We start from the raw sequence: 24296 nt of genomic DNA, 5'->3' as shown, positions 1-24296 counted from the left end.
AGTCCAGAGGCTGCAGAAGAGATGTTGGAAGTCTTTGATGTCCCTGAGACTTCAGAACAGGGGGCAAGCCATATAAGTCACTTTCCGTCTGGGGATGTAAAATGCTGTCACTCAAAGGCAAGTAGGGCAGCAGGGAAGCACAGTAAAACAGGAGTCCAGCAGAGTGACAGTCCTTTCAGCAGCGCAGCAGTGCTTCTTCCTTGCAGAATGTCCTACAGTCCAAAAGTGGTGTACTGAGTTGGTGGTGTGAGGGGTCCAGCACTGATACCCAATTGTGCCTATGAAGTGGCAGAGGCTTCAAAGAGAGGCCTTTGAAGTGCACAAGGTCATTTACCTTCCTGTCTTGGCCCCAGAATTACTGCAAAGGGGTTTGCATCTGTTTGTGTGGGGACAGGCACATCCCTATTCAGGTGCAAGTGTGAACTCCTCCCTCCCATCCTGCCCAGGATGGCTCATCAGCCTGGTGAGAGCCCATCAGAATTTGAATGGTCCATCAGGCACACCTCAGCACCCTTTGTGTGTGGCTGTCTATATGGAATGCAGAAAGCCTAGCTGTCACCCACCCCAGACATGTATTTAGAGACAGGCAGAGGTACAGAATGATTAAGGTAAAAAAATGCAAACTTTCTAAAAGTGGCTTTTCCAGACTTGCAACTAAAAATCCAACTTTACCATAAGTTGTGATATTAAATTGTGAATCCAGAGACGCCAAACTCGAAATCTTTTCCCAATTAAAAATATCACTCATAAAATGAAATACGGTATTTCCACTGTTAACCTAAGGACGAGATATGCCATGCATAATAATCAAATGCACCTACTACATACAGTTGAAGAGGTAGATCTTTTTATGGCAGGATTAAGGAGGGCAGAGCAGGGAAAGTGAGGATCATCAAGTGGTTAGTGAGGGGTCTCTTTATTGGGCATTATATATCTCTTGTTACACTTCTTTCCTCCTACTCCCTCCTCTTCTCTTTTCCCCTAGTATATATATATTTTTTTTTTTTTTTTTTTAGTTGAACCCGAGGTGAGTGTGACTTAATGGGTTCACCCATCTTCAAGGGAGGGTTCCTCATGGGTTTAGGGGTAGGGGTAGGCACGGGGATGTGGGAGGGGGGTGGATCTTTGGGGGGGGTCACCTGGGGTGGGCAAGGGGAGAATATAAAAATAAAAATAAAAATGAAAAAACTAAAATAACCTCATCTTACTTTAGCGATTTAACCTTTGGAACAACACCAAGGTGGAGGGGCGATGTATACGATGGCTGATGTAACTATAGACCAGACCGGTTTGGGCCTTCTTGCATGGAACGTAAATGGGTTACGATGTATTAGGAGGCAAAGGCTGATTATGAAATATCTCGAACTCGCGAAAGCCCGGGTCTGTCTCTTACAGGAAACCCATCTGACCACTGGGGAGTCGGATAAATTGTTTTCAGGAGTCCCTTGGATAAAAGCATATGGCGTCTCGGACCAAGGTATGAATAGCCGTGGGGTTGCTGTTCTAGTTAAACGGGGGATAACTTGTACAATTAAGTCCATCCAGACTGATAAATCAGGGAGATGGGTGATAGCACAGTTGGTCTTTGGGGGCACTGTCTTAACGTGCGCTTCATTTTATGGTCCTAACATTGACGACCCTTCTTACATTGTTAAGCTGCAATCCAAGCTTATGTTGTTAGCTCCTCCAATAATTGTTGGAGGAGATTTCAATGCCTTATTAGATCCCAATTTAGATAGGTCAAATCAGGCTCGTTCAATTCCGACTCCTCTTGTTAGACGGGCAATGAAGAATATGATGCATGACCTTGGCCTGGTAGACGTGTGGAGGTTTTTGAAAGGTGATAGGGCTGGATATACATTTTACAGCAAGAGATTCCATCACTCCTCCAGGATTGACTATCTCTTAGCTAGTAAGCTCCTACTTGGTAAGGACTCCGATATATCCATTCTCCCTAGCCATCTTTCGGACCATTCCCCCGTTTTCTGTTCCATCAAAAAATTTTCTTTAAAATCTCAATCGAGATGGACACTTAGCAGGGGAAGGTTAGACGATCCAGATTTGATTCAGGCAGTTAAAACATCATCTTCGGAGTTTTTTGACACCAACATTGGTTCAGCTGCCATTGAGGTCGTGTGGTATGCCTTTAAGGCTAATCTAAGAGGCCGACTGCACAGTCTCATTTGTTTTAAAAACCGTTCCGAGGGATGTGCATTGAAATTGGGCGAAGAAAAGATCAGATTGCTGGAAGCCGAGTTTTTGAGGCTATCAAACTCCCCAGATGGACAAAGGAAGTCGCGTGTAGAACTTGATCTTGAACAGGCAAGACAACGCTATAGAGGCATCTTAGAAGAGAAGTGCAAGAAGCAATGGGATAGGAATAGGATGGAGAACTATGAATATGGCGAGAGGGCTGGGGCTCTTTTGGCGTGGAAAGCGAGATCGGAACGCTCGAAGAATGACATAGCTGAGTTGGTGATAAATAACCAAGGGGATAGATCCACAGATATAGGCGACATCCAAAATACTATACTCACCCTATTTGCGGATCTATACAGGGAGAACTTATCTCCTTCTAAACAACAAATACGCGGGTGGTTGAGCTCAAAATCCCTCTCCACGCTGACACAGGCCAATAAAGACTTCCTCGATTCCCCAATTACGCTGCAGGAGATAAGAACTCAAATAAAGCAGTCTAAAAACGGCAAAGCCTCTGGTATTGATGCCCTCCCAAACGAGGTGTACAAATCTCTCTCTGAGGAAGTCATCCCTGTTTTGGGATCCCTTTTTCAGTCAATCTATAGCCCAACAGGCCAAGTTCCCAATTCGTGGAGGGAGGCAATCATTGTTCTGGTCCTGAAGCCAGGGAAAGACCCAGCTAAAGCGGATTCCTACCGCCCAATCTCCCTGCTAAATGCAGACTATAAAATCTTCATGGGTATTTTGGCAGGGAGATTGGGCAAGCTAGCCCCTGGATTGGTTAATACAGACCAAAAAGGGTTCATTTCTGAGAGACATATCCAAGAACAAACACAGCTACTTATTGGAAACATCGATTTGGCGATCTCTAGACTCGAACCCCTGGCAGTGGTCGCGCTAGACGCCGCCAAGGCCTTTGACAGGGTGTGCTGGGTCTACCTCTGGGAGGTGTTGGAGGAGATGGGATTGGGCCCAATCTTTATTCACACTCTGAGAGGGTACTATCAGGATGCTTCAGCTAAGATCCTTATCAACGGTGTACTTACTCCCAGTTTCACTATCCAAAGAGGGACCAGGCAGGGTTGCCCTATTTCCCCTTTGCTGTTCGACCTCTACATTGAGCCTCTTGCCCAGGCTATAAGGCTAGATGAGACCATACCTCCGTTTAAGACACAGCAATATCGCTCTAAAATCGCTTTATATGCGGATGACATAATCATCTACACAGATGACCCCGAGATAACACTGCCAAAGGTCGGGGCTCTGTTGGAAGATTTTGGAGCAATCTCAGGATATCTGGCTAACCCCACGAAGACGGAGGTTATGTGTTGGAACATAGATCAGTGGAGTGGGGTCACCAGCAATACATTTAAATATCTTGGTATAGTTATAGTGAAAGATTTGGGGAAAATTCCATCTATTAATATAGGGAAAATAGTAAAAGAAATTGACCAGCTGTTTGCAAGGTGGAGGAACCTCCCCTTGACCATCTTCGGGAAGGTGAATTTAGTTAAAATGACTATCCTCCCGAAATTAACGTACTTGTTCAACGCGGTTCCTCTAGGTTTCCCTAAACACTTTATCTCAAAGGCGCAAAGTAAAATCGGGAGTTTCATCTGGGGTGAGAAGGGCGTTAGGCTATCTTGGAAAAAATTGAGGCGCCGCCTAACTAAAGGGGGATTGGCCCTTCCAGATATCCGCTGCTATCTGGTTGCCTTTCAATTTAAGGCTATCAGGATGCTTTTAGGGGAACCAACTGCATGTGCCTGGGGTAAGTTGTTGGGGGAGTCGGTCAGCACTGAAGGCGGGGGGAATAAAGCAGGGTTTCTTTACAAGTTTGGCTCCCCAAAATTCTTCAAATGAGTAAGGTTGAAGGTGATCAAAAATGCCTTGGAGGTCTGGTATTTCATCCGCTCCAGATGTGGGATAGGTTACTACTCCGATCAGGCACCGATCTGGGACTCTCCGGGGACCCCCCCCTGCCTCCAGGATAGTATGGCACTCCCAATTAAAAGAGCCGGGGTCGCGACTTGGTCTGAGTTGGGGGATGAAAATGGCATACATCCTTGCGAGGTATTGAAAGCAAGAATAGGCTCGGGGTTCTCGAGGTTCAAGTTTATTCAACTAAAATCATGGTTTGAAATGGAGAAGGAGAATCTAAGGGGAAATGGTGAGGTGGAAGATGCTCTCAAGAACATTCAACATCTTAAGAAGGAAATCTCTATCTGGTACAGGCTCCTGATCAACGCAGATGACGTTGGTATTCCTCATCAGGTTTCAGCCTGGAATGCCTCTCCTTTTGAACCGGATATTGGGAGCCTCCTGGAACCCTCCATGACCCTGCTTTATAAATACACAAAATCTGCCAGTTTGAAGAGAAATCACTTTTTTGTTACTAATCGAATTTACTATACTCCGGAGAAGATCTCGAAATTTGCCCCAGACCCGGAGCCGAGATGCCCCAGGTGCTCGCTCCCTAAAGCCAACGATGTACACATCTTTTTTGAATGCGCTGAATTAGGAAAATACTTGGAAGGGGTGTGCAGATACTTATGTATGACCTTCGGAATAGATATCGTGTTGAACGGCTCTCTGATATTTTTTGCCAACGACCAGGTGTCCACTGCCGGTTTGGCTCAACCACTCAGAGGGCTGTTATTATGTTTGATTTTGCTGGCCCGAAGGGAGATATGTTTCAGGTGGAAAGACCCCCTCCCCCCGAAAGTAGAAGACTGGTTAAAATCAGCACTGGCTATGGCCCGGTTAGATGTTATGAGTTCCAGCCCTAGCCTTCCTTCACTCTGGGCACCCTTTGTTCGTCTGGGCCAGGAACTGAGACTCTGTTGATTCCATTCTGCAGTTGCTAAGGGTCGATAAATACCATGGTCCTATGATTAACACCTAAATCACGGACGATAAAAGGGGATTGGTTGGATAACCTAAACAATTGCAGGCGGTCGGAGGGCGCCCCATTATTAAAACTGACCGGTTATGTCCTGCTAGCAGTTTATAGGTGAGATGAGGACAAAAAAAAAAAAAAAAAAAAAAAAGAGATAGGCCTTGCAGTAGTGAAAAAAATATAAGAGTTTTTACCCTACCTGTGCATGTCAATTTAAAAGTGCATGTCCAACTTTTTGAATGCCCTGTAGGCTGCTTTTGGTGCTATTCAGGGCCTATTTTAGGGGTTGCTTATATGTATTAAAAAGGAAGGTTTGGGCCTGGCAAGAGGGTTAACGTGTATAGTCGAAATGGCAGTTTAAAACTGTACACACAGGCTCTGTAAAGAAAAGCCTGAGATGTTTAATGGGCTACATAAGTGGGAGGCACAATCAGTACTGCAGGCATACTAGTAGCATTTAATTTACAGGCCCTGGGTACCTGTTGTGTGCTTTACTAGGGACTTAAAAGTACATTAAAAATGTTAATTGTAGATAAGCCAATGTTGCCACTTTAAGCAAGAACACAAACACTTTGGCACTGGTTAGCCATGAGAAAATGCAAGTCCTAAAGTCAACAAAAAGAAATCAGAAAAAAGAGAAGGAAGAATGTAAAATGTTTGGGGTGACCCTGCAAAAAGGGCCGTTTCCAAAAAGGAAATTCGAAAGAAATGAAATCTGTAAACTAACATGCAGTAAATTGCTTGTAATGTCCATATCACAAATTAGTAAAGGCATTATGACCATCTCAGAAAGGAAAAGTAAAGGAACAAAAGCAATGAGTAGGGACTGATGTAAAAAATAGGCTTAGAAGGTGGCCATGATTATAAGACGGTATATTTATATTGAGTCTCCAAAAGCATAGGAACTTGGTGGAGTGAAAGTAACCAGTTGGATGGTTGTTAAAAGAAGAATTGCAGAAAGTGGGACATAAGTGACATTTAAGAACATAGCAACAAGCAATGAGGTATATATAGGAAGAAAATGAAAAGCAATGTAAAACAAATATTCAAGTGATGAAGCATAAGGTTAAAGTAAATGTGAAATGAGTAAAAAGGTTTATAAGGAAAGGTGACAGAAATACTTGCCTTGAATTACAAATGACTAATAAGAAAGACAAGTGAATATCCTGATTTTTATATCTTTCTAAAGTTTTGACCATGTATGATACAGCAGATACAACAAGCACCTTCAATGAACTAAGCATTGCCACTTACATGCTGCGTCCCGGCCATAACAGTTGTATCTTGATCTCATTATGGCCTGACTTTACGAAACCTTTATAATACAAACCTCATTGTGAGCCCATAAACCTACGTGGAAAACAAACGGTAAACCCACGTGGGGAACAAACGGTGACTGAGTGTTGCCATCCTATCTGAGGAACCCCCCACAGCAGGGCGGGGATTGATAGGGCCACTTTTGTGGCTCCCACACTGGATTGGTAGTATCAATGTGTCAGCGCCCCTATTGTTTTACATCCACTTATGCGATGCTAGGGGGTTGAAGGAATAGGGGGGCGGCATGACTCTTCAGGGGGTGTTATCAAGAAGGTGTTCATTGCGTCAGATCATGTCTAGTTTTCATCTCCAACAGGGTTACCCTGAAGAGCAGATAGCAGGTCTTGCTACACAGCTGCTATAGGGCGCTTTCTCAATCCCTGTATTCCCTCATGTTGCAGCGCAGTGCCCTCCTCCGTACGCCAGTTACGCCTTGCCAGTGTGTCACACCAGGTAGTGTTGGGGCATACCAATGCATAATGACTACCCACTTGGCTAGCAGCAGCAATATCCCCTTCTGCTTTACTGCGTATATAAAGGTCCCACAAGCAGCCACCATTCTATTCAGATCCTCGTGGCTTGTGACACATGAGAGAGTGCCGCTAACCTCCGCCCACATTGTGCGGGCCACTGGACAGCTCCAAAACATATGCACCATATCTGCCTCAGCAGCCCAGCAATGAGATCATTCAGGAGATGCGGTAGGGTATATATTATATATTTTGACTGGCGTTAAGTAGGCTCTGAGGGATATGTTGAACTATATATGTTTTGAAAATGTTATAGAGTGATACCTTCCTCGGGTACAATAGTGCCCTGTCCCAATCCTTTTGGGTTCACACCTGGCCTATGTCTTGCTCCCAGGTCTGTTGAAGGGCTCCCAGTGGACCCTTAGGTTTGTAAGAAGTAAGTGGCTCTTGTATGCCAAGTGATCATTCTCCCCCCTTTTGCTCATGGTGTAGAGTGTCTGTGTCCCGGGGTGCGTCTCTGGCGACTTGTCAGTAATGCCCACAGTCGCTTTATTCCCCATGAGTCGCCTATGTGCCAAGAACTGACCAGAAGGGAGTTCTGTTTGCTTGGTCAGGAGGTCAAAGGGTAGGAGGACCCAGTCCTGGAACAAGTCACCCAGTGCACCCACCCCCATTGATTCCTGGAGTGCCACTCCCTCTCGTCCTCGCCTGTTTGGAAGGTATGAATAGAACAGAGGGGATCTCTGGAGCATACAGTGGCAACCCTGGTAAGGCCCTCAGTGCCCTGCAATGACACTTGTGTGCCTCCCCAATAAGGGTGTTTGAGGGGTAGGCAATGATCCGCCAGGGAGAAACAGTTCCTGTACAAACCTCAATGCTCTTGTCCCCAGCCTAGGGCACACCTCTGTTAAGTGCTGCCCGGCCAACCAATAAGGTGTCTATTAGAGTTTTGCAGCCAGCTAATAGTGTTTGAACACGGAAGCTCCTAGCCCTCCACACTTCAACTGTAATTATAGCATGGCCTCCCCAAGCCCCAGAGTCCGAAACGTGCTTTGATGGACAGGGATCAGTAGATTTTTTTTTTTTTTTAATTTGTTTATCAAGCAGCTGGCACATAAGGATCACACATCACCCCTGGCACAGGGGAAACAAGGCAAGAGATACAATAGCGCAGTGCAAGCCGATGTTTTCCTTGGTGTTGGAACATAAAGCAAACATGGAACCCCAACGAACAGCCCTCCACCCAACCCCCCCCAAACCCCGGCATGGTTGCATAGAATTATTACATCTTCTGAAAGTACATTGTTAACATGACAATTCTTCCCCACTAGCCAAATAGTCCTTGCACATCCAAGAGCTAGGAACGTACAATGCCTCACTGCAAGTCTGGATTCCCAAGGAGCTACCCTGTCAGGGGAGCCCAAAAGTCCTTCTGACGTGAGGCCGCAGGAAGCTCTTCAGCATAGACACCCAACTGTTCCCTACAATAAAGCAAATCACGAATCCACCTCTGTACAGTCGGGACAGATTTAGCACCCCAGCACTGCACCACAGCCCGTTTGGCAAACAGGGTAGAGATGGCCACTAGCCGTCTATTACAGGGCTTGAGTTTCTGCACCCATCCCAGCAGACACACTTATGGCACACACTCAACAGTTTACAGCACTACAGCCGTAAGTATGCTCACCACTTTCACCCAGAAGTTGTATACTCCCACACAACTCCAGGCTAGATGTATAAAATCCGCTTCCGCCTGACCACAGCGCATGGGATCAGTTGATTCGTTAAGTAATATAAGAGCCTTGGCAACATGACCATTTTTTAAAGGGCCACCCAACCTTGCACCATTACAGGAAGGAAGCACCAAAAGGCAATCTAGGGCTGCAGGGAAGAAATCGTCTTTGTGAGGTTGCCATCTAGTAGGTCCTGGGTATTGTAGTAAATGTTAATGCCGAAGTATCTAAAAGTATACAGTTCCCATTTAATATTGTGTGTACCAATCCATATGTGATGTGGGGGGCCTCAGGATGTAGCAGAAACAGCAGGTCTTATGCAAGTTTACTCCTAACCCTGAGGCAGCTTTGAAAACGTCTAGTATATGAGCAATATCATCTATGCCCTTGTGGATATTCCTGATGTATACAAGGACGGTGTCTGCATATAAGGCGATGTTGTGTATTTTGTCTCCAATGGGGATGCCTTAGGCTTGTCCTGATTGACAAAACCACTGTGCATAAGGCTCCACCACAAGGGCAAAAAGCAAAGGAGAGAGAGGACAGCCCTGGTGCGTGCCCCTTCCGACTGGCAGAGGGATAGAAATGTGGTAGTCTGTTCTCACTCTTGCAGAGGGCACCTCATAAAAGAAGCCTAATAAGCAGTCTCAAACCGCCGTCACTGCCCAGCTTCTGTAAAACCATAAACATGTATCCCCAATTTAGGGTGTTGAATGGTTTCTCGAGGTCTGAGACCAGACATGCTGAGTAAAAGAAATGTTGTGGAGCCTCCGCCTGCAAGCTATGTATTCAATGGATATTGAGAGTTGTGATCTACCTGGTATACATCCATTTGGTCAGGGGGGATCAACACCAGTATATGTCCCATCAGATGCACTGCAACAATCTTTCTTAGCAGTCTGTAGTGGGTGACCTTGAGTGGGTCTTGTCTCGTCTTTGGGAGCAACACCAGAAGCGCGTCCAACATAGACTGGGGTAAGCGACCTGCAGAAAGAGCACGGCATAGACCTTCGAGCAGTTTGGGGACCAGTCTGTACGTGTTATAAAATTCAACAGGTAGGTCATCCAGCCCCGGAGGTCTACAAGTGGAAGTCTTGTATGGCCCATCGAACTTCCTGCTCCACAATAGGTTTATTCAGGGCCTCTCTCCCCTGATGGGATTACCAGAAACATGGCAGCGGTGAGAAAATCTTGTATACTGCACTGCTGGTGTACAAGCAAAGGGTTATATAGGACCTGATAACGTGCACAAAAGGCATTGTGTATTGCACTCTGGGTAGTGGCAGCTGATGCCAGAGAGAGGCAGATGGGTGCCACTGCTTCACATCAGTTGCGCGTTTCAAGAGCCACGCCAGAAGGCGACCCAGTTTATCACCCTCTTCGTGTTGCTTTGCTTGATATGTCCTGTAATACACACATTGTATTGACTCAAGCAGACGGGCATGGCTGTTTCTAGCCTCAGTCAGTGATTTAAGAGAAGCGGCGTCTGCCAATAGGGCCCGCTCAAGCCCTCCCAGAGAGTTTTCCACCTGGATGAGTTCTTGGCTGAGCGCACCCTTTGCCCCAATAATGAAGTGTATGCTGTGGCCCCGCCCACTGTGAGAGAGACTCGCATTCTACTAGTCTCAGGGTGGCGATCCCGTTTTTTTGGTTATATATTGATTAGTGCTTCTCAAGTCATTTCGCGGAACACCGGGTCCTCAAGGGTCATGGGCTGTAAGCACCAGTTGGGCACCAGCAGAGTAGGCTCTCTCCACCCACCATGCAATAATAGTGGATTATGGCCTGAAAGGGTTTTCTCCAGATATTCCGCCCCTGTGACTTTGAGTTGTATGGCGGAATGGCAGAGGAATCAGTCAAGGCAGACAGATGGTTGTAAAATGGGTAGTAACAGAAATATTCCCGGGCAGCAGAGTAAAGTGCCCACCAGTTGTCCAGTAAAGACCAGTGTGTGAGCCACTGTGAGAAATAGGATGCAGTGCATGTGGCCGTACAGCAGGGTAATGGGGGGGGGTATGATTTATCTAAAGCAGGGTCTAATACACAATTGAAGTCCCCTTCTATGATTCAGGGCAAATGCAAACATCTGGTCAATAGTGACAACACATGGGCCAGAAACTTTGGCTAGTCAACATTGGGCAAGTTTACACTCCCCAGCAATACAGCAGCACCTTCCAGTTGCCCTCCACAAACACATAATGGTCCTCCGGGTCTGTCTCAAAAGCCACACTGCTGAAGGGGGTCTGATGGCCATACCCATATAAGCAACCCCCTCGCATAGCCCAAATATACTGTGCAAAAACATGCACCCCTCTCACGCTTTTGAAGCATGAGGTCCTCCCCCTTTGCTATGTGAATTCTTGCAGGAATACAACATGGGCCCAATGCCTTTTGATATATTGATGAATGGAGTGACGCTTCTTGGCTGTATTCATACCCTGGATATTCCAGGATAAAAACAGCAACCTAAACATTCAGCATCTGCTGGAAGGGAAGTAACAGGGAGAATGGCAGTGGATAGGCCCTAGCTGCAAACGGCCTAATGGACAGCACCCACTGACACTGCAATGCATACATGATGTAAGTCTCAATTACAAAACCTGAACAAAATACCCAACTCCCTTAGCCAAGGGTGGCTGGGAAACATCTGGTGGGCCAATCAGATAACAGTAAGTTCTATAAACGTGGGACCCTTGAAGCACTCTTTGGACCCTAGAGTGCCTCTCATAAGCTGTGGGGGGTCTTGGGTCGTAAGGCCTATTACGCAGTGGAAGTGCGCTACGTGGATAGGAGGGGGGAACCCACAGATGTGCAAATTGTGGTAAGAGCAGTAGAATTCAGGCTGGGAAAAAAGGGGGGGCACACGGTCACTAGTGTACTCAGTGACACAGTGCAACAGTCCAGTGGCCGTCGGGATGGGGAAGGAACCTTCATACTTGGCTAGTCAAGGTCATCTGCCATTTAGGGTGTAATTCTGGGGATTAGGACCAAGGAGGAAATAAACCGTAATGTGATGGACTCCGGTTCTGACAGCACCCCCTCCCAGTCGTGCGTAGCTAGAGACAGACCCTGGGCACGGATTCTGACCATGGTTGTCAGGGCCTGTATCTGTTCCTTTCTAGCTTGATTTGGTGTCAGGGCACCAGCGGCCAGTCTCGTCGGCGTCCATTGCCGCGCCCACTAGCACCTTGGCCAGGGGAGGGGGGCAGAAGATGCCAATCAGAAGCAATGAGTTCTGGTTCCGACTGTTTGTAACGTCTTTGTTCCACTCAATCCTTAGCATCTTCTGGTTCTGTAAACAAAATTTTAAAAAATTGGGATGCACAATAACTTTAAGCATGGCAGGGAAAGGCAAGGAATATGTGAAGCCTGCACCCCCTAGTTTTCTCTTCACTTCTATAAAGATTGCTAGTTTATGCTTGACTGCCAGCATATAGTTCCTGGATGATGAGTAGTACTTGTCTGTTAAGTTCAGGAGCTTGGCCACCACTGGTCTCGGGGAGAAGGGGGGCACCAGGCAGAGAGCACTGTGCAGGCTCTTGATATGCTTGCTTTTCTGTAAAGAAAGAAGACAGCCCTGTGTGAGCAAAAGCAGTGGAGAGCTATGTCTCAAAGTAGGCAGGGGGGTAGGCCCCCTTGGCATCCAGCGGGAAGCCAATTATGCAGTGATTGTTGTGTCTTGATCTCTCTTCCAAGTCCTCTACTCTGCTCTCCAGTAGGCGGAATGTGTTACTAAGTTCTGTTACTAAGTTCTGTTATTTGACCAGCAAGGTCCTTAGTTGCGTGCTGGAGGGCTTGTATGCTCGAGTCAGCCTGTGTGACTCTGTCTGAGAGTTTACGTTGATCGTCTCACAATAGGTTGAGTTCCACCACCACCACCTCCACCCTACCAACAAGATCACACCTGGTGTCTGAGATGGCTGCAAGTATTTTATCCAGCTTCGCCTCCATGGGGTCAGATGGTGCAGAGGTTGTCTCCATGGTCCTCTTCTGAGCAGGGGCAGTCCTCGATTCACTGTACGAAGTTTAGGAGGTAGTGCTGTCAGGATGGCCCCGCTCACTCTGCAGTTCCCCATTTGACAACTGTGCCACACAGCCTTGCAGTCCACAGCAGAATTCTTTCCAATGCAGGGAATCCCAGAAAAGGACCCACTGTTCCTCTGAACTGGCAGGCCAGGAAGGCATGTGCAGGTCTGCCAGCTTCCTGGTTCCTTCCCAGAGAGCAGTGCGGTGTGTGCAGTTAAGTGTGCTAACGGCACCGATGAGAGGATCAGTCCCACGCGCACTACTCCACAGCCAAATCAAAGCTGCCTCATATAGGTGGGAAGTGCTTACCCCCATGAAGGGGTCCTGGAGGTACTGTACAGCAGGAAAGGCACGAGCAGCCCTTTTCCCAGTATGCTCTTTGGGAGGCGGCTACTCCCATTCCGCAGCAGTAACACAGTACCCTACATAGGCTCCGAAATGCCATTCGCCCCTAGATGCTGCAGTTATGAGGGGGACTCCATAATGTACCAAGGATCATGCTCACCACAGGAGAGGCGCTCCCTCTCAACCTCCGCGTGGGGCTCCCAGAAGGGCCGGCACTCAGAGGCACTGCATGCTCAGCTCCATATTAACCGAAGCCCTGCAGCTGCCTCCGGCACCTCTAGTGAGGTCCCTTGCAGTTCATTGTGCCACAGGCCCGGAAGGTGTTGGATCAGGGGGACTTAGTAGGAGTGGCGTTAGAAGTCATCCGCCATCTTGCGGTTTTCAGGCCACGCCCCGGTGAGAATCCTGATATAGGCATCGTAGACAAGAAGGAAAGTATACCAGCAGTATTCACAGTGTTGGACCAGCTTAATTTATCCAGACAGAATAACATAATTTAGAAATGTTTGTGAATTTCTGAGCAGACTTCAAAAGGGGGAAATAACGTGAAGAAACAGAGACTAATGTGACAGGGGTATCAGCAAATCGCCTTTCCTTAGGCAAATGATAAAGCAATTGCAAGACCTCATCAGGATTGGAGTTGCACTCATTCAGGCACTCCCTTAGTTACATCCTCATACTTTCTTGAATCACACATTACCAATGGAAGAATTAATTATCATCGGGCGTTAATGTCCTTTTATGAAGAGTAACTTGGCCATCACCTAGACTTAGTGGCACAATCTGACTTTGCTTATGTGCAAACGTATGTGAACATTTGATTCTTTGTGGTTGTTCTAAAAATAGTAACAATTGTTTATCATGTTTTCTTTATCAGATTATAAGGTGCAAGGCAGCAGTTTGCTGGGAACCCAATAAACCTCTCTCTATAGAAGAGATAGAAGTTGCTCCACCAAAGGCCCATGAAGTGCGGGTTAAGGTAAATAAATGTATAAATCTGTACTTTCTGTGGGTATGAAACTGGTATGGAACTAGCACATGTGCCACAGGATGTAATACATTTGGATATTAAAGCTGCAGCAATGTAACCAGCACCATTGTTTCGCATTCGTGATTTTCAGCATCAGTAAAAAAACAATCAACCATAAACTACATAATCTGCACTGAAAATAAACCTTGTCCCCAGCTTAGATATGTCAAAATTACTATGAATGCTGGATATGGAATGGAGTGCAGTTTCTGTCACTTTGTAGTAGCTGAGTGGAGACCTTCTTTTCTGCACTGCGCTAGCGGTTTTATGTAGTAATGGTTAATTATCCCTTACGCATTCTAACGTCTGATGGAATGAATTAAAGAACTGCTGTCTGCACCATGAAAGACACATCCTGCGCAGTTTAATATATTTTCGTCTGGTTGTAAACCAGTGCTTAATTTGAGCCTGTGGTTTCTGGTACTCGGCAGTGGTGCTTAATTGTCAGACACCAGCGTTTATGACAGTCTGCCACAAGGTGGCACTGTCTATCTGATTTAGGGATGAGCACAACAACAGTTGTTTTGTAATTCAATATACAATAAAACGACTGAAAACCTGCTGCCCAAACAATTCTTATAGCTTTGAGGACCTTAATTATTCTGAATTGTCACACTTGTAGGACTGTGATGGTTAGTAGTTGTGTTAGTACTGCCATTTGCAGGGCTGGCAGGGGCAATGGGTGGCACAAGCTGCAGTGGTCTCATGACAGGGGCACTGGCATTTAAAAAAAAAACAAAAATTCAAATTAAACTTTGGTGACAACAAAGATTCTTTCTCAGAAATGAAAATGTTTTGTTTCCGTGCTGATAGCAAAGGGTGTATGCATGCCGACAATCTCAAAGCAATGGTTATGTCAAGAAAGCACTCAGAATTTACAAGCATTCCTAATTTTTTGCATCTAATTTTGAGCGTTGATGTCTGGAATCCTATAGCGCCTCCTACTGGGAAGCCTGAATAATAATTATAAGTAATGTACAGTATAGTTTGCAGTGCGGTTTCTTGTTGGAAAGAAATGCTTAAAGAAATAGGTGTTGTAGACTAAGCCCAACACAGCTCTAAGAGACATATTTTAAAAGAGATGTGTCTTCTATTACATTACATACGTACATGTAAGTTGGTATACTGTTGAAGGGAATGTGGCATGTCTTACATCAACTATTTTACCTTGGGAGGCATTGAGGACAGAATTAACATTAACTGTACTTTCAAGCAACAAAAATAACATTCTCAAAACTATCTGCAGAATGGAAATGTTGCCTTTCATTGGAAACCCCTGCATTGGGATTCCGTTTCTATCAGTGCATGTTTGCGTGAAAATAGTGAAATAGCAAAGTGCCAAAATGCACCAAATTATTTTCTTTCTTTTACGCAATATGCTCACCAATTTATCTTTTCTCTGCCTCATAATTAATTCAGCATGCTGCATTAAGTGGTCCTGCATGGCCTCGCAATTCCAGTGGCCTCTAATATAACTTGGAAAAGGGTTTACAGAATCCACAACGTTTAGAAACCGTTTCTTTGGAAGATGTAAAGTAGAAAATAATTATAGAACATTTCTGTAGTTGCCAGCAGGGAATGTGCACTCAAAGTGTAGGGCCAGATCCCAAATCATCTTTGACTCTAGCTTGTACTTGCAAACAACTTTAACCACTGTATTATTAATGCAGATTTGTGGAGGCGGTATTGTTTGCCACAAATAATTGTGAATATTTGTTGTGTTGTGTTTATTTGTTGTGTTGTTTTTTCGATTGTTGTGTGCCTCTACTGCATTATTTAATTGTGATGTTGCTGTGCTGTAGTGTGGTTGTTGTGTTGTTCCCTGGTATACTGTTAGATTGTTATTTTGCTGTGTGCTGTGTTATTTATAGGAAATGTCTGTCTTTTGTGTGATGTCCCCTCGGAATATTGCTCTATCTGCTTTGTTAGCTTTAGAATTGTGTGCATTGTACCCCTACTAACCAGTAGTAAAGTGCATGTCCTTCCTTTTAAATATGATGGAATTGGTTTATCCCTAATAAGCACATTTAACTTGCCACAAGTCCCTAGAATATGCGTACAAAGTACACCAAGGCCCCGAACATTTATTTGTAGACTGCAGCCCCTAGTGTGCTATCCCCTACAGTGGCAGGGCAGATATGGCTAGGGGTTCAAGTGGGATGAAAAAAGTGAAGGGTCTCTCAAAGGAGTGTGGCTAATGTAATTAAGGGCGTGACTTAAAAACACATAAGCTAAAAATCTGTGCCTAGCATAGTGTGCCGCTCGACTTGTATTTTGCTGTTTCTGTCATTACATCCAGATATAAGATACAACAAGTAACATGATACCTACAACAAGTCAGGACTATTGGCTTTGTCAATGGTTGTATTTGCATAAGATAAATAAGCAGCAACTATGGCTTGTATATAATATTGAAAAAGCTTCCACTTAAAGCCCTGGTGACACCGCAACAGTGTTGTTGCTCCTGAGTTTCAAAAGAGAAGGGAAATCCAGAGAGAAAATGAGTCTCTTTAAAAGATTTCCCTTCCCCTACAATGCACAACTGGCATGAGGTTATGCCGCAACTTCTCCACTAGTGAGAAGTGAGCAGTATGAGCAGGTGCACATCGATGTGCCTGCTGTCACTGCACTCTGGAAAAAAACAGACCCCCCCTGTGCCAGGGCACGAAACAGAGCACGATAGGGACACGTTTCGAGACCCCCTTTAAAAAACTGCTGGTGCTCAGCACCTGTGAGACCCGGACCCTTTAAAGCCCTGGATATGGCTCAGTCCTACCTTGTGTATCCTGACAACTCCAGTGTGAAACCTGCATGCAACCTCTCAATTAACCCTTTTGATAGGAGAAAACCTTCCTTTAAAATATTAACAAGTCACCCCTAAGTAAGTCTTGCAGTCCACAAGGTAGGGTGCATGGTATTTAAAAGCAGGACATGTAAAGATGTGAATTTAAAATGTCCTTACAGTGATGAGCACCCAAAAGATATTTTCAATGTAAGGCGGCTATAGCTTGCCCCTAGGAAATAATGAGAAGTGGGAATAAATATAAATGTTTCTATCTCTGATTGGGATTAGCAAGAATATAATTAGAGCACTCTGTTTAATATTTATTAAAAGCCCAACAAACTGGTGAAGGCAGGTTTTTAAGGTAATGGAACTTCTAGAAAGTTATCTTTTTCCTGCCTTGAGGCTCCTATAGGCTAATCTACATTTGGTATCAATAAGCTGTTCACTGGGTGATTAGCCCTGAGGAGGTGTGAAAGCTGCTCCCACAGCATAGACAATGGCTTGGGTTTGGGGAGGTGTTGTTTACCTTTGCAGGAAGACCAGTTGTGGTGTAACCAGGAACTTTCTTTACTTCAATGTGACCTCCCCTGTAACAAGTAAATGTTGGGTGACACCTGGAAAGGCCACAGATTTTGTCAGGCAGGCAACAAGCCCCGTGGGGGGCGAACTACCTCCATAACTAATTTGGAGTTACAACAGAGGAAGGGACTGCGCACTAGCCTGGCCACACCTCTGAGTGGACACACAGGCTCTGTACAATGGGAGAAGGGTTTTTCCATCTTGGATTTTGGGAGTAGGGGCATAATGACATTCCTTACAGTATGGCAAATAGGAACTGTTGCGAAAATGGGAACTTTTACCCCATTAGCTAGTTAAGGGCCAGAAGTTAGGCTCAGCCACTAGCTGAGGCATAAACAAGCACCCTCCTAAGAATGCCCTCTGGACCTTAGGAAGAACAGAAGAGGACTATACCTCCTGTCTGTGACCTGAGTGGAGCTCTGAAGGACAGAACCTGCTCTATCCTGTACCCAGGACAAAGGCATGGACTCCAAGGGTTAATTAGCTTGCCTCCTGTGTGACTCCAGAGCTAGAAAAGGTGCAAGAGGCCTTTTCTTAAAGTTACTAACCAACCAGTACCAACTGGACCTGACCTAGACCCTGCTGGTAGCCTCTGCTGGAGTAAGTCTTGACCCCCAAAAACTGTCCTGAGGTCCTGAGACTCTTGGCTTTACCTAACTGGACGACTTCTACCCCTGAGAGCCTGGCACTCAGGAAATGCTTTGACTTTCAGATCTTTCCACTCTAGTGTTCTAATTTGGTTTGGGATTTTATTACTTGTTCCTTTGACTTCATTACTGTTTTTGTACTGTATAAATACTTTACACATTGCCCTAAGTTAAGCCTGTCTGTTCTGTGCTGTAGCTACCAAGAGGATGAGCTCTGGTTAAAACAAGAGATTTGATTATTCCTTAAGGTGGGCAGGGGCCCACTCCAAATAATTATCAAATTTCTTACATTGTTATGTTGCTTTATTGTAGGAAGGTGGAATCTGACTATATGGTTGCCCCCACTTTTTTCCTGGTGTTTTTCTGGTTTATGACTTAGTTGGACTGGGACCCTGCTATTCAGGACCCCAGTCCATCTGCTTTCTCTGTAAAATGGTTTCCATGTACAATAGGTACATTTCTAATTGGATTCTGGAGTGCCTTATAAGCCCCTGGTATATGGTACACTATGTACCTAGGGCATAGGTACCTCAGAGGCCTACCAGGGGCTGAAGCATGTATTATACCACCCCTGGGAAGCACTCCAAAATGGCACCACAGGTCTGCTACTGCAGCCTGGGTAAGGGTGTGCTTGCACCCCTTACAGTGGTATAAGCTACCTATATCACTACCATTGCACACACATATAAAACCTATAAGTCACTCCTATGTCAGGCCTTAACAATCCTGAAGGCAGAGTGTTTGGTTTTTATGCGAGAGGGTGCCCCTGCATGAGCAGAGCCCCTCTGCAGCGTTCGGAGTATCTCCTCTGATGCTGTTTGTGGTGCAGCATGACCATATACTCTTAAGTGCATTATAACCTCGCGGTAAATGCTAACTTTGGGATGGCTGCACGGAAACATGTTGTGTTTGGTGCCAAACGCTTTGGAATATTACCCCCCCCCCCGCCAGTTCTGGCGGCGGGTGTAGCATTCCACCCTCCTAGAGGGAGAGACATGTTCACACTGGCCTAACCCGGTGGGACTTTCTTGAGCCCTGGCATCACAAAATGGATGCCTCTGCCACAGACACAGGTCTGGCCTCCTGCTGCTGACCGAAACTCCATCAGGGGAGGCCTGGACAATAGGTTTCCTGTCAAAGGGAGGTGTAACCACCTCCCCAAACAGGCAGATGTGTATTGGGGCTGGGCGGGAGCACTCTCTGGTGCTTTGAAGTCCTGCACTGGGGGCACATTTGGCGTCCCTGTGCATAGTCCACTTCAAACCGGTTGCAGGGGCTGCCTTCCCCTGCTCTGGCGCGAAACTGGACAAAGGAAATGGGTGTAACCACTCCTCTTTCCAAACCCTCCCATAGGTGGGTCCCTAGAGTATGTCCAACCCACAAAATTAGTATAAGTATGGTAACCCAGTCCTTGAGACTTTAGATTACCCTGGGCGAAACTCTGAAACATATACCCTGGACCTTCGACGTTCTACTTTGCTTAGAAGACTAAAGAAATCTCCCTTGGAGACAAGGAGTGACTCCCCTGCTTGGCAGGCACCAAAGAAGCAACTGACCAGTCTTTAATTCTAGAGCTCCCGCTGGACGCCGAAGTTTCTGCATCCCCAGAGGTGGATTTGTAGACTTCCCCGATGCTACCCTGAGTCCACAGCAAAGATGAGGCCCGTGGCTATCGTGGGTGACGTGGAACCATGACCCCTGGACACCGTGAACTTTTGCAGCAACACTATCTTCTCGGACTTCCTCAAAGTTGTGCTTTGGGCTCCTAGTAGCCCCAGCCTTGAGCACCTCCTGCATCGAAGATTGCTGGCCTCCACACCACGAGTGACCCGTGGGCTAGTTTCAAGTGCGACTGCTTGAGGCTCCTTTGCGATCGCTAGCCCGTTGGCTAGTGGGTCCCCACAAAGGTAACTCCTCTTCTGCTTGGGCTTTCTTGGTTGCTCCAGATGTGCCCTGACTTACCCTCGCTGGGTGAGTCCCTCAGACCTTGCTGGTCTGCACCGACGTCCTTCTTCTCTTTCCACAAGACTTGCCGTTGCCAAGGCTTGTTGGGTCCAATCTGGTCGCTGACACCGCAGCACTCGACAGACTTTGTGGGACAGCTCGAATCCGGCTCGTGGACTTCATCGACACCTCCTGGACCTCGTGGCTGAAGAGTCAAGACACCCGTCAACTCACCTGAAGCACCCGACATCTGTGGGCATTGGTCCATCCTGCCCTCGGTCACTGGCTAGTGACCCAGACTCTGTCACCTCTGCTTTCAGGTTCCTTACATCCTAGATACAGGCTTGGATCTCTTCGGACACTTCTCCTCTTCACGGCAGCAGCACTTCTTCGCCAGCTTCCATTGTAATCGACGACGTGACCCGACACAAAAGACACCTATGTACCCAGCTTCCCTGGGTGAGGTAACTCGAATACTCCGGTGCTCCCGTGGGTGCTAGCCCTAGAACTGCTCAAGTCCAAAAAGGTTTGGTCCTGACTCGATTCTAAGTGTCCCCAATCTTTAAATTTCCAACCGCAACATTTCCCATAGAAGATAACGGGAACCCGCGGTTGTGTTTACACACTGCACACGGATCCGTGGGTCCCCTGTGTCACTACCTTGGATGGTTCCTTGGGGTCCCAGCGATTCTACAGGCTCTTGGCCGTGTGTCCAGTTCAGTCGTGGTTCTTATACCACTTTATTGGTATATGGTTTGGTATGCTTCTAGGGCCCAAACGTGTATTTGTGCTATTACTGTTGATTGCTAACTTGTAAATCCAGTACTTCGAACTCCAGTCTCATAAAGAGACTAGAGGGGTGTGTTTTAACCTAAATACATATATTTTAAATATATACCTGGTGTGGTTGTCCTTTCATTTGATCATTCAAGAGATTATAGACTGGTAAAATAAGCTGCTTTACATTCCTTCAAGACTTAGCCTGAAGGCTGCTCTCCATAGCTACCACTAGGATAGCTTTCAATAAAGGTTGTCTTTAACCAATTCACCATAAGGGGTTGTTTAGACTGATACAAGGTGCCCACTAGAACTAGTGGAAAGCGTATATCAGGCCACCTTCTTACATTTATCTCATTACATTAACCTGTGCGTAGTTAGCGGAGTTTTGCTATGCGGAACTCTGTGAAGTTACAAAAAAACTGCGAAGTTACAAAGTGGCAGAGTGCAGTGCGAACTGCAGTCTGTGGTGGTATGCCTGCAGCGCGCGCAAACTTACTGTTCGCGATCGCGAACTTACCGTTAGCATTCGCGAGTGGAGAAAAGACTCCGCTGCACATCGCGAAGCTGTGTTTTCTGCACTCCGCGAGCTCCACGGAGTGCAGAAAACTCTGCAAACTCCACGAACGGAGCAAAGTTCACCATTCAAGCCTAATCTCATACTTGGTAATTGCTTTCAAGATTTCAACAAATGTTGCTGCAATTCATTCCAAAAGCAGGACATTCCTTTAAATTACCAGTAATATAGAACTATTTACTTGGTATTTCAGAACCAAGATACTGTTCAGGGTAAACAGGCACTTAACAAATACACACGTTAATTTACGTTATCTTATGTTATTACTCAGATGGTAAAATACCACTGCTCCATCTCCTCAACTACTTGAGATACTAGTCAGTGCAAAACTGTCCCAAAGACCTTTCTAAATTAGCACTTACGGTAATCGCTTAATGTAAAACTGCCCTCAATGTTTCCTATATATATATATATATATATATATATATATATCAAGGTGGTGAGGGATGGGATTGCTTACCAATGATGAATTCAAATACTTAAAGGTCGAACATCTGGTCATCTTGGTTCTTTATTTAATCCCAAAGAGCCACAAACATGCAACCAACCCCAGGGAGACCTATCATATCTGCCTTAGGGGGGTTGTTTGAAACCACCTTCAAATACATTGACTATTTTCTTCAGGAAAATGTTAGGAATCTACCTTCATTTATCCTGGACATAGGTGATTTCCTCAAGAAAATGTATGACATTGCTTGGGATGAATAATACGTTTCATCTCTGTATAGCAGCATTAGACACGAACAAGGACTAAGGGCTACCAAACACTTCTTAGGTGCCGATCCATCAGTGCGTACCAACACACCATGATGTTACTCCAAAGGATGGAGTGGTGTTTGGATAACAACTTCTTTCTAGGAAGCAGTCCCAGGGACCGCTACCTCCCCGGGGCTTTATTAATTGTGCGTGGGGGGCATGTGGTGCACCGCAGCGCCGGGGATGCCCATCTCTCCAGGGCTTTTATTTATTTTTGGCCCCGAAGAATGCGGTCCCCAGGGCAAAAAGTTGCCCAGGGAAGGGGGGCCGCACAGCCCCCTCCCTTTACAAAAATTGAAAAAAAAAACTAGAAAATAAGGCCGGGCCCCGGATGATTGGGGTCCCTGAGGCCAAAATTGGCCTAAGGAGGGGGGCCCTCCTTTAAAAGGCTTTTTTTTTAAATGTGGCCATGCCCCGGGGGATGGGGTCCCCGTAGCCGAAATCGGCCTCGGGAGGGAGGCCGTGCAGGCCCCTTCCCCTTTTAATTGAAAAAAAACCTAAAATATCTCAAGCCCTGGGGAATAGGGTCCCCAGGGCCCACAAAATATTAGGAGAAGGGGGCCACACAGTCCCCCTTCAAACAAAAAAAACCCGTCATCTTTCCGGAGACCTCCCGCCCCCTCCCTGCCCGACTCTGCAAACGCGCCTCCTGGCGTGTTCTAAGTTGGGTGATTAAGTCCTCTTGAATCCTGATGTTCCCTGGTGGCCAACTAGCTCACCAGTTACCTTCAGAAAGCCACACACAGTGGTCCAAGGCCACACCCCTTTTTACACCACTCTTCAAACGCGCCTCTTGGCGCATTGCTGTTGGCCCACTCTCTGCAATCCAGATGTGTGGGGCTTACTAGAGATAACAGGAGGGCTAGTTGCCCCCAGTGACCCGCAGGAGGCAAGGGGACTTCATCCCCCAACCAAGAGCGTGCCAGGAAGCGCATTTGCAGAGTGGTGGAGAAATGGGGAGTGGGTTGTGTCCACCTGTCAGCAATCACACTATCTGGTACATACTGGAGGTATCAGGTAGGCTAGTTGGCCCCTAAGGACCCCCAGCACTGAATGGGACTTTAATCCCCGTCCAAGAGCGAGCCAGGAAGCGTGTTTGCACAGTGGTGGGGAAAGGGGGCATGGCCTGCTATGAGAACTTAGCTAACCTGCTGTGTGGGACTTACTGGAAGTAATAGGAGATGTAGTTGGCCTCCAACGTTGTCCTTGGGGGGCAACTATCCCTCCAGTTACCTCCAGTAAGTCCTACACATTGGGATTGCTAAGAGGTTTTTGGAGGCCACACTCACCTTCGTCCACCACTCTGCAAACACGTCTCCTGGCACAGTACTGGTTGGGGGATGAAGTCCACTTTACTCCTCCTGAGGCGACTTTGGAGTCAAGTAGACCTCTTGGTACCTCCTGTAAGTCTTACGCAGCAGAATTTCTGAGCGCTGGGCGGAGGCCCAGGCCCTTTTCTGCACCACTCTCCAAACACAACTACTAAGTTATAGTTAGAAATTAGCATTTAAAAAACCACAGAAATTCACTGAAAAAAACACAGGTTTCAGGGACGTTATAGTTAGTTGGACATTTCACTTGTACAAACCCAGAGAAATTAGGCAGTTATAGTTAGTTGAGCTAACTAAAACTTGCACACTCGAAATGCACTGCTGATGACGTCACATATTACATCACTCATGACATGGTCAGTGACATCACTGATAACATCACTGATGACATCTCAAATGACATCACTGATAACATCACAGATGATATCAACCAGTGACTGTGTTTTTCTGAAAAATTGTAGTATGTTTTATGTATATATATATATATATATTCACTGAAAAAACCATAGGTTTCACACATGTTATAGTTAGCGGAAATTTTACTGATAAAAAACCAATGAAATTCCCCCGTTATAGTTAGTGCAGGCAACTATAACTCACGCGACCGCAATCCTCTGCTGATGCTAATACTGTATTTAGACACTTATTTGCCCATGTCTTCTTCCATACATTTTTAGCTATACATATATTACAAATATTTTTTTTTCATAAAGACACATATGTCATCAGCAGAAGATTGCGGTCGCGTGAATTATAGTTGCCTGCACTAACTATAACGGGGGAATTTCATTGGTTTTTTATCAGTAAAATTTCCGCTAACTATAACATGTGTGAAACCTATGGTTTTTTCAGTGAATTTTCAAGGTTTTTTAAATGCTAAT

At 46.0% G+C, this 24296-nt stretch overlaps 1 protein-coding gene across 1 annotated transcript in view; it reads left to right on the top strand.

Annotated features, from left to right (window-relative positions):
- Nucleotides 1–24296, top strand: part of LOC146866265 (alcohol dehydrogenase 1-like) — a 204219-nt gene that overhangs the window by 33317 nt on the left and 146606 nt on the right. Inside the window, exon 2 of the mRNA XM_085635153.1 lies at nt 13867–13968. Coding sequence (XP_085491279.1) covers nt 13867–13968 — 102 coding nt within the window. The remainder of the gene's footprint in view (nt 1–13866; nt 13969–24296) is intronic.

Source organism: Triturus cristatus, chromosome 2_1 (genome assembly GCF_964204655.1).
Source record: "Triturus cristatus chromosome 2_1, aTriCri1.1, whole genome shotgun sequence".
In the NCBI taxonomy this organism is placed as follows: domain Eukaryota; kingdom Metazoa; phylum Chordata; class Amphibia; order Caudata; family Salamandridae; genus Triturus; species Triturus cristatus.
The sequence above is the reverse complement of the archived record's forward strand: the minus strand, read 5'-3'. Positions and strand labels throughout refer to the sequence as shown.